Source organism: Setaria italica, chromosome VI, assembly GCF_000263155.2.
Source record: "Setaria italica strain Yugu1 chromosome VI, Setaria_italica_v2.0, whole genome shotgun sequence".
NCBI lineage: Eukaryota > Viridiplantae > Streptophyta > Magnoliopsida > Poales > Poaceae > Setaria > Setaria italica.
In genome coordinates this window covers 25,988,712-25,998,611 of record NC_028455.1, presented here as the reverse complement: position 1 = coordinate 25,998,611, position 9,900 = coordinate 25,988,712, and the positions used below count along the sequence as shown (strand labels likewise).

The 9,900-nt window shown below is 41.1% G+C and overlaps 1 protein-coding gene across 1 annotated transcript; it reads left to right on the top strand.

Moving 5' to 3' along the window:
• The first annotated feature begins 4,266 nt into the window (after positions 1-4,266).
• LOC111257715 lies at positions 4,267-4,812 on the top strand. Its single transcript, XM_022827756.1, has one exon. It carries the CDS (start codon positions 4,267-4,269, stop codon positions 4,810-4,812), a length of 546 nt encoding a protein of 181 aa, XP_022683491.1.
• Positions 4,813-9,900: the final 5,088 nt, after the last annotated feature.

The window sequence follows — 9,900 nt, the reverse complement described above, 5'->3', positions numbered from 1 at the left end:
CCAGAATATTGGTTATTTTCCTATTTATGCATTATGTCTAGGAGTTGAATGAAATCTTACTTTTATGCACAACCAATTCTTGTTTGTTAGGACATCTTTGCCACCTGTTCAAAATAATTAGTAATGTCCCATGCTTAGCAATGCATAGTTATGCTATCCTTCTGAGTAACCTCAGTTGTTCAGCAACCTAAGGTAATACTATTCATACATGGTTGGATCAAGAAAATGGCATGTTTTGAGAGGTGTGGACAGAAGCTTGGATGAAATCAAGAAAGGAGTCTTGAATTCCGTAGTTCTGTCCATTGAGAATGAAATTGGTTAAGGCACGTTTGTTGTCTTAACCTTTGGTCAAGTGATTTTACCTAGTTGCTTACTGGGATAGGGAACCAGCAAGTCCGGTAGGTTAGTTGGCTCTTAGGGTGAAAATATATTTACCTTACTTGGCATGGGTGTATGGCGAGGATGTAGCATGAAACTCACATGGTGATCAGGCCAGACGTGGGGTCCTATTGGGGGTGCGTTTCCGAGTTCAGGTAATTATTATTTCTATGGGTACGATTAATCGAAAGGTCGTTACGTACAACCCGCGTAGTTTGTGCATGGCTAGTGATTAGGTATCTCCTGCAGGATGTAAATCGGTCCGGATTGCTGCAATTCTCGGTTATGAATGCACTTGATCATCGCTTAAGCATCGTAGAAGTAACAAGTTGAATTTGATGTTTTTCCTTGAATTAACATTGCTGTATGTTGATTAGTACTACTTGTTTGAGCAAAATGATTTATTCACCTAGACTGGTTAAGTAAGAACTAACTATGGTTAAAATAATAAAATTAAGGTTCCACCAGTAGTAAGATTTTCGCAAAATGTTGAGTCAGCCAGTGCATAAAAAAGCCTTCATACTCCTTGAAGTCATAGTTATTTTATACTAGTTAGGCGGGTCAGTCTTGTTGAGTACCTTTGTACTCAGGGGATACTTTTAACTTGTTTTCAGAAGGTCCAAAGCTATCGTCCGTGGAGGAGAATCTGAAGAACTAGAGTATTTATGAGTCTCAAAATGCCCTAGTATTGGATCGTAGATGTTTAATTACTTTTTAACAGTACTATCCCTGGTTTGTATTAAAGTTTGAAATCTCTTTATAATGGTTTGACTTGCACTTAAGTTTGTTTCAATCTACAGTTGTAATAATTCATTCCTTCAGTATTTATGAAAAAGGTAATGTTTATTGATGCTTTCCCATCATGGAAGCAATCCTGATGTATGGCTAAGATTCAAGTTGTACGTGGATGATTCAGGTTGTCCCGGGGACACTCGATAGACTACCGAATTGAAACTGTTTTAAATACGTTTATAGATAATTACTATTCCGATAATGATTAGGCACACTTAAACTAATTTAAGTTGGTCGGTTCCGCCACACCGTCGGAGCGCGTGGTGGGGCGCATGAGCGGGAGAGCGCCGCGGCATTGTTCTTGGCCATCTCACCTGATGGTGGCAGTTGGCGAGGGAAGGGTCGGCCAAGGGAACATGGAGGAGTCGAGGAGGAGAGGGAATGGTTTGTCGGGGCAGGGCTCTCTGAGTGGCTTGGGTTTATACAGGCCTGGCCGTGGGGCAGGGCGAGCGGGCCAGCCGCCCAAGACCCCGCGGCTGGGAAGATCCCCGCTGATTGGCTTAGGAGTAAACAATATATGCACACCAGTAAATAAATGTAGCTAATAAGAAGTGCTAGGCTCTTGCTGCTATTCAGCACTAACAATAACAAATGAAGCACTCTCGTAACTGGTTATCTGCTCCGTCATTTGCTGGTGACGCCCAAGACTATAAATCGAGTATTCTGGTTCGTTGGCACTCATAGCCTACATGCTGACATTGTGCTGTGTGCAATGCTAAGAATTAAATCTAATGCCATAATAGATTTTTTAAATCATTTCATTTGGCCCGTTCCTCTAATATCTTCACGCAATTGTTATGCTATCATGAATATATTAATATCTCTATTTATACTTTGCTTTTGAAAAAACAACTATATATTGTACTAAATTATCTTAACATATAACAGAGCACATAAGGGATGAGTATGCATGTGTATACATTAACTTCTGCCTCTACACTATTTTTGCAAAAATATGATAGAGAATTAGTGCTTATTTTAGAGATGATTGAGGTGAAAGTAAATTTGGTATCCATAAATATATATTAGCAGCGGATATATTAAATTTAATTAAACATTTGGTTTGCATAACTATGAAACTAAAAGTTTGTGGCAAATTTTAAAATAGAAAATAGTCAATATATTGTTATACCTTAGATGCATGATGCAGATATTATATTATTTAATAAGTATCAAAATGTGACTTTGGGAGAAAATTATGTATATCCAATGCAATACATCTTCTTTCTATTTCGTCCTAGGCACATAAAATGTCACAACAGGTTCTGGGTTTACATGAGAGGGGAGGGTCTCACGTTCCTTTTACGGCTCAAGTAGAATGAAGATAATTTTTGATATTCTACGTGTGTCAGCTTTAGATGGGAGGATAAGACCTGCTGTGCTTTACTGGCACTTCTACATTCTGTCGCGGAGATGAGAACCAATCACCGATAAAAAGTACATGCAGGTGGGTGAATTCGGTTAGCGATATTTGTCCTGTTACCACTTTATTACCCGAGGAGGGCGATTTGCTTGCGGAGAGGGTAATAGAAGATATCGCTTGTGTGCCTTTTATTTTTATAATTCTCTTTTTTCCTACTACCATATAACAAAGGCAGGGTGGTGTGGAACATTTTTATGAAACAGTGGTAGTAGATACCTAGCCGTGCTCCGATCATAGTTATTGAGGTCGGACTGAACATTTAACGGTTGCATTTGATAGATGCAACCAATTTGACCATTGATTTATAATATTTTAATATAATAAGTTGAGTACCACGGGTTGGATTCCCCACCGTACATTTTCTCAAGCATTTTGTATTCAAATTGTTCTCAGATTTTCCAATCGAACATCCGGTTCTTTCAGCTGGTTTCAGAAATCAACCAAGTAAGCTGATGACTTAGATCGCTAAAAGAGTCATGCTAACATGCAAAACGAAAGGAACATAACGTCTAATGTGCCTTAGGATTACAGCTAACAAACTAGACTGTTTTATTTATCTGATTGTTTTATCCCTCCTAAAATTCAGTGGCTTAGATTTATCTGATCTCTTACACCTAGGAAGTACTGAATTGGAGTGCTAACACTACTAAACAATAATGTGTAAGTGTTGAAATTAGAGACATTTTACGGTTCATTTTAATCTGAAATGTAAAATAAAACATGACATATATAATAGCTAAAACAAGAGCATGATTCATTGTGTTTATACTAGCCAACATAACAACAAGGAACATGTTATGAAATAACAGAAAAGTTCATAGGGATGTAACCTGCAGCGGGGCCGGTGCCGGGGCCATCGGATGTGCTGTTACTCGACATTTCGAGCATGTTCGATGTAGTCGATCTAAGTTGATGCCATGCAGATGATCACCGTGCAGTTGCGCCTCCGGAAATTAGTGGTGCGCAGCGAGCAGTCGTGTAGATGCCCCCCTAAAGACTTGATCGCCCTTCTACTTCTCGCGTGCAGAGTCTTAGATAAGGGCGCATCTTTGGAGGCTTGCTCTTTCGGTATGTTCGTGAGCACACAGGTCACCGGAACGGGGAAACAGAACGTAGAGCAGTAGTGGAGAGAGAGCTTTGGTAGGTGTTCTTGGTATGGAAGATAGAGAAGAACGCCTCTCTTATAGGTAGTAGAGACCTTTGGGCGTCCAAGTTAATTGCAGTAATTTGGCAGCCATAAGTTACTAGTCATTTGTATCAGCCAATCAGTTACTAGTCACAAACAACCAGCAATAGTCAGTTCCTAGTCATCAAACCGTGATTAAAAACTGCAAAACCTGTTCAAGCCCAACCATCACATCTAACTGGTGGCGGCCCGACCACGCGAGCAAGCGTGCTCGTGCATGCTTCCTCAACTTCTCAACGGGTGCAGCATGGCTCCACCTTATAAGTTGGTTAGTGACTCTCTCAACTTCTAAGGTGGTTTTATTCCAAATGTAACTACCATCGTGTATATGGGCCTTGAGATTTAATTGATTAATTGCTTTAATAGGCCACTGACTATAGATACCATCTTGCATCTTTCGTTCTCGCGCATATTTTCACCACTCAGGAAGAAAAAATGCTTCCTCGCGGTGTCCGTCCAGCGACACAATCGTGTCATTTGCCGGAACATGCTGGAACTCAGGGAGATGCTGGGGAGGATGATCCTGGAGGGCCTCGGTGTCAAGGAAAGCAGCAGCATCGCCGCCCACCTCGAGTCCCTGACGCACGGCGTCCGCCTGTCGCGCTACGGCGCGCCGCCGGACACGAAGACGAGCATCTCCATGCAGGCGCAGCGCGACGACGGCATGATGGCTCGAGGTGCAGGCCGAGGACGGGAGCTGGCTCGCCGCCCCCCTCGACCCGGACACCGTCACCATCGTGGCCGGCTGGATGTTCATGGTATAGGCCGATCTGATCACTCACACACATGGCCGCCGCCGGCTCTTCTCACCGCACATGTGCACATCTGCAAGTTCTCACACCGTGCGCGGCAACGTGTCCGTGTGTCCTCGTCGCAGGTCGTGACGAACGGGAGGGTAGTGCCGTGCGTCCACCGCGTGAGGACGCCGAGCAGCCGCGAGCGCTTCTCGGTGCTGTTCGGCTCCCGGAACAAAGGCCGGCGCCGTGGTACGGGCGCTGGACGAGCTGGGCTGCCGCCGCCCTCTGGTGTATAACCACTGCTACAAAACATAGATATTGTAGCGTACTCTTTTAACATATTTATCATTGTGTTACAAAGAAAATTCATAGGAACACAGAACTTTTTGTGTTCTAACACACACTACTTGTCCTATAAAATTGTGTTATAAAATATGATTTTAGTAACACAAACTAACGTTACACCTAAAGTGTTACAAAGATGATATTATGTTGTAATACATAACTAGAAGGCTTAAAAAGTGATACTAATAAATATCCTAGAGTAACACAAAATAACGCTACGACTTAAATGTTAAAAAAACTTAAATATGTATGTGTTATAGAATGTATATGCTTCACTTATAAGGTTCCATATGTTGTCTACCCGTTCATGGTATCTCTATTTATAATGAACACATATGCAATTAAGAAAAACTATAGATATCTCTTAAATATACAATAGCCATGAGGGTTAACCATATCATCGATGCATTGATGATTTTTGGTGCAATCCGTAATCATCACTAAGATGAACCTACTATAATAATAAAACTTCTCTAATAAAATAGAAAATAAGAAACAAAACTGAAAAAAAAAAGTCACGGTAGTAGGGGATAAAAAAGTCACGGTAATGATATATACCTTATTATTTATGCTACGCTTGCTCACTAGGCTGCTACGGCTCTACTTGCCGGGTCGGCCTGCATGCTATTTTCTAGTTTTGCAATATTACCAAATTTTAAATTCAAATGAAATCGAATACAAAACAAAAATATTAAAAGTGCAACGGCATGAATGCAATAATACAAGTATAACCTAATCATATTAATTTTTTTATAAAATAAATATATCCCACATCAAGTCCGTGTCATTACCAGATTAGCTCCGTATTGACAGAGAGTGATCATGTGGCACACCTCCTCAAGTTCGCTACCAGGTGGGCCATAAGTGAACCGGTAGTGGTCATAGTGCACACCCCTTCCATTTCATTGTCAGGTGAGCCATGCGTTGATAGGCAGTGGTTAAGTCGCACACCCTGTGTTACGGCTAGGTAGGTACCACGGCGATATACGGTGGTCATGTCACGCACCTCCTTATCACCTCCTTATCAATGCCAGATGTGTCCAAGTAGACTGGCCACTGCCACACAAGGGCTCCACGTCGAATGGCAGTGGTCATGTTGCATAGCCCCCACATGACACGACCAAGTGGGCCATCTGTTCTTAATTCTTACGAGTGTTGCTATTCACAACCGATTAGGGGGTGTTTGGGAGAGGGGTGCTAAATTTTAGCACCCCCATTTTAATCACTTTTAGTCACTAGTGCTCCTAAACGGGTGGGCTAAAACTCAAGTGCTAAAATTTAGCATCCTTATAATCCTTTAGTCACTTGGGGGTGGCTAAAACTGACTAAATTAATGGACTAAAAAGTGGTCCTCCGAACCACTTCCCCTCCCAGCCCCCCTCCCCTCTCTCTCCTCCCCTCACTCTCTCTCTCTCTCCCTACCTCCTTCGCCCGAACCTACCGCCGCCGTGCCTGCCTCCGCTCGACCCCGCCTCCGCCCGCCTCCACCTCCGTGGCCTCCGGTGGCCCCACCGCCTCTGGCCCCCGCCGCCGTGCCCGCCGCCGCAGGGGAGGTCCTGGATCTGACCACTTCATCCCGGTGCCATCCTCCTCCGGCCGGCCCCCGCGCCGGGGCGGGGATGGGTCGGAGCAGTAGGGACTTCGCCGTATTCGAGATTGCCAAGGGCGACGCGCTCTTCACGCAGACGTGGACTCCGGCGAGGAGCAGTGGGGTAGGAGGAGGAGGGCGAGGAGCAGTGAGGAGAAAGGTAGAGGAAAGAGGTAAATGAGGGGTAAAAAAATCTTTTAGCAATCAAAGTGCTAAAGTTTAGTCCCTCATCCAAATACCCCAAAGGACTAAAGTTTAGCCCTCCATTTGAGGGGGCTAAATTTTAGTCCATAACTAAATTTTGACATCCCTCTCCCAAACAGGGCCTTAGTTATTGCTAAAGGTTGCCGAGAGTGGGGTTTCTCCATACCGAGCATTTATTGGGCTGAATAATAACGCAACGGATAGGGACTACGGATTCAAATGTAAGTCGATTGAGCTAGCTGAGTCATGAGCAATTCACACAATCCTATATGTGACTCGTTAGTGCACTGGTTTAATAATTGCCTTTCTTATATCGTCCTCAAGAAAAAGAATGGAAAATAAAACATGCACTATATTTATATCTAATTATCTATGCAATGACGTAATTAAAAATGGAAAACCCAAGACATGGTGTGGATTTTAATAAGCAAATGCATGCATTCGTACACAGGTAGGTAATTCCTACATTGTAACTTGTGGAAAATGCACCAGACTATCAATGGCGCCAATATTGAGACCTGACCGATATTTTGTATTTTGCATTATTAGTGCCAGTAATGAAAAATTCTGGCTGAAAATAAGCGGGACGCAGCTCAGCGCAGAGGAGGTTCTTGACGTATTTCCCACAAGCCACAAGGTAAGTTTTTGTTTAATGCCAATTTGATTATGAGGATGGATCGAGATGTACTATGGTAACCTAAGTCGATGTATATGTAACAATAATCCTATTTTATTATTATGAATTCATGATTCTCAATTTCTCATAGCTGTTCTACTGGGAGCTAGGGAAAACGAATATATGTTATGAATTATCGTTACTCTTAACTCAGCTCATATTACAATGTCATAGGTAAATTAACTTATGTCTTTTAAACGTTTGTCGGATGTTGTCATGTTGCAATGTAAACAAACTCTTTATATACCAATTATGGTACTGATTTGAAAGAAATTGACCGAGTGACTGGTGGTTTACTTTAGAGACCAATTATCTGTAAATAATATATTATCTCAGTTCAAATTTGTGTTCATTAGTTGCTCCGGCTTTTTTCCCTTTTTGAAACTGCGGTGAATGATTTTGACATTTCTGAAGCTACCTCATCATTCATCCTTAACTTGTTTGCTTTCTAAATATGTAATGTTACAACTAACTTTATTTATGCATTTTGAAATGATCAATTTTACAACCATCTTTCTTTATGCAGGATGAAATGATCAATGATTGAATATGTATATTTGCTTACCCACAAGAATGGATCAAGCAGCAATGGATTTCAAGAATTCTATATTTCTATAAAATTTAATTTCCAGTAGCACAAATTTGCACAATCCCTTCAATGTACATTTTCTCTCTAAAATCATATCATTATGTATATATACTATCAAATGATGTGAACAAGCACAGTTCCTACTACCATCAATGCGACTTCTTTTCTATTATTGAAATGTGTGGTTTATGTGATTATGCAGTGTGTCATGGTCGATTAGTAAATTTCATGTCAGCATTAGAAGCCATATGCATTTGTATAGTAATTTTTATTTTGAAATTTTAAATGTGTTACAATAGGTTAAACATGTGTTACAAACTATATGTTCCTAAAATTCCAAACAATGTTCCGACAACAACGTGGAAGTGTTACAAGAGCAAAAAGAATATGTTACACAAGAGAATTATTGTAACACAAGACAAATGATCCATTAGATAAGTAATTGTGTTACAGAGTAGTAACACTTTTTTTAGATATTAAGGAACACATGTCTTTTGTTCCAATAGATTAGACAATAGTAACATTGGATAAAGTAACACTAACAAGATGTGTTACTAGGAGAGTTAGTAACATATTTATAGAGTTACAGTAACATCTGTTGGTGTTACTAGGAGAGTTAGTAACATATTTATCGAGTTACAGTAACACCTGTTGGTGTTACTGAAACCATGTTCTGTAGTAGTGAACACCAGCAGGCCCGACGAGTACTCCCACTGGTAGAGAATTGGCCTTTAGTCCCGATTGGTAGGGTGCATATCTCTCGAAAATCCATCCGGGATAAACCAACCAGGACAAAAGGGGGGTCTTTAGTCCCGGGTCTTTTAACCGGGAGTAAAGGTCCCCCTTTAGTCCCGGTTGGTGTCACCAACCGGGACTAAAGGGCTTGCCACGCCAGGCGCGGGACAGGCCCTTTAGTCCCGGTTGGTAGAAGCGATCGGGACCCTTTAGTCTCGGCTGGATTCCAACCAGGACTAAATGGCGCCTGCATGGCACTGCCTGGCGCCTGAATTTTTCATGCATGCATCACGTACGTAGTACCGCGGCCCTTTTGTTAACCTTTAGTAGTTGAGATTTTTTTAGAACGAAATCAACTAGTATTTAAACGAATGGGATTTGTAATTATACAATTACTATATATATATACAATTCTTATACACAATTCAACTAGCTTAGTACAAATCGATCATAATTAGCGCGTATTATATATACAAATAAATCGAAGTATCTGTCTACAATCTTCCCGTCGTGGTGTTGCTGATCGGAGTGTCTAATTGTCGTTCATCATAATAAAATTCTCCTTTTGGATCTACCACCTCGTCCATTATGAATCCAATGAGACCTTCACATATTGCCGCTACTCTTTCTTCCTTCAAGAGTCCTTGTTGAATATTTAACATCTATAATTTGGAAATTTGTGAATGTTACACCAACAAATACATATAAGGAGCTAGAAAATAATTAACTAGTAATAGTTTTATTTTACATACTTTAAAGTTGTGCGGTGTCATCTTCAGTCCCTTGGGTCCCATAAAACTGTGCATGTGCTCACAGATGTAGTAGCCACATAGATTATTCCCGGGTTCCTATCTTAAGCACTTCAGTGCGGAAAAAAATAAGTTATGAAATATTCGTGTTATACAATATAATAAATGTGCAAACTTCATACGTACCGGGAAGTCTGTGTTCCATGTAAGTTTTTCTTTGAATGGACCTTTGTGTGTCCTTATGAATTGTTTCCATGCGCTGCGGATTAGAATAATGAATGATATAGTGTAACAGGGATAAAATTTAGGAAATAAACTTTTGCATAGAGATAAAGGTCCAGAATTATTACAAACCTAGCATGTCTTGCACTTCTTGGTACTCCACCGGATCTTTCCTCAACGAATCGAAGACAGTGACGTGGGTTCTTTCAGGCTCAATTATAATAAGGATCCAGTGGAAGCTGCGTGCGTAAAATGTTCATGCATATTAGAGCTAAC

Coding starts and splice junctions, on each gene's coding strand:
- LOC111257715 (XM_022827756.1), top strand. CDS start 4,267: ATGCTGGAACTCAGGGAGATGCTGGGGAGGATGATCCTGGAGGGCCTC.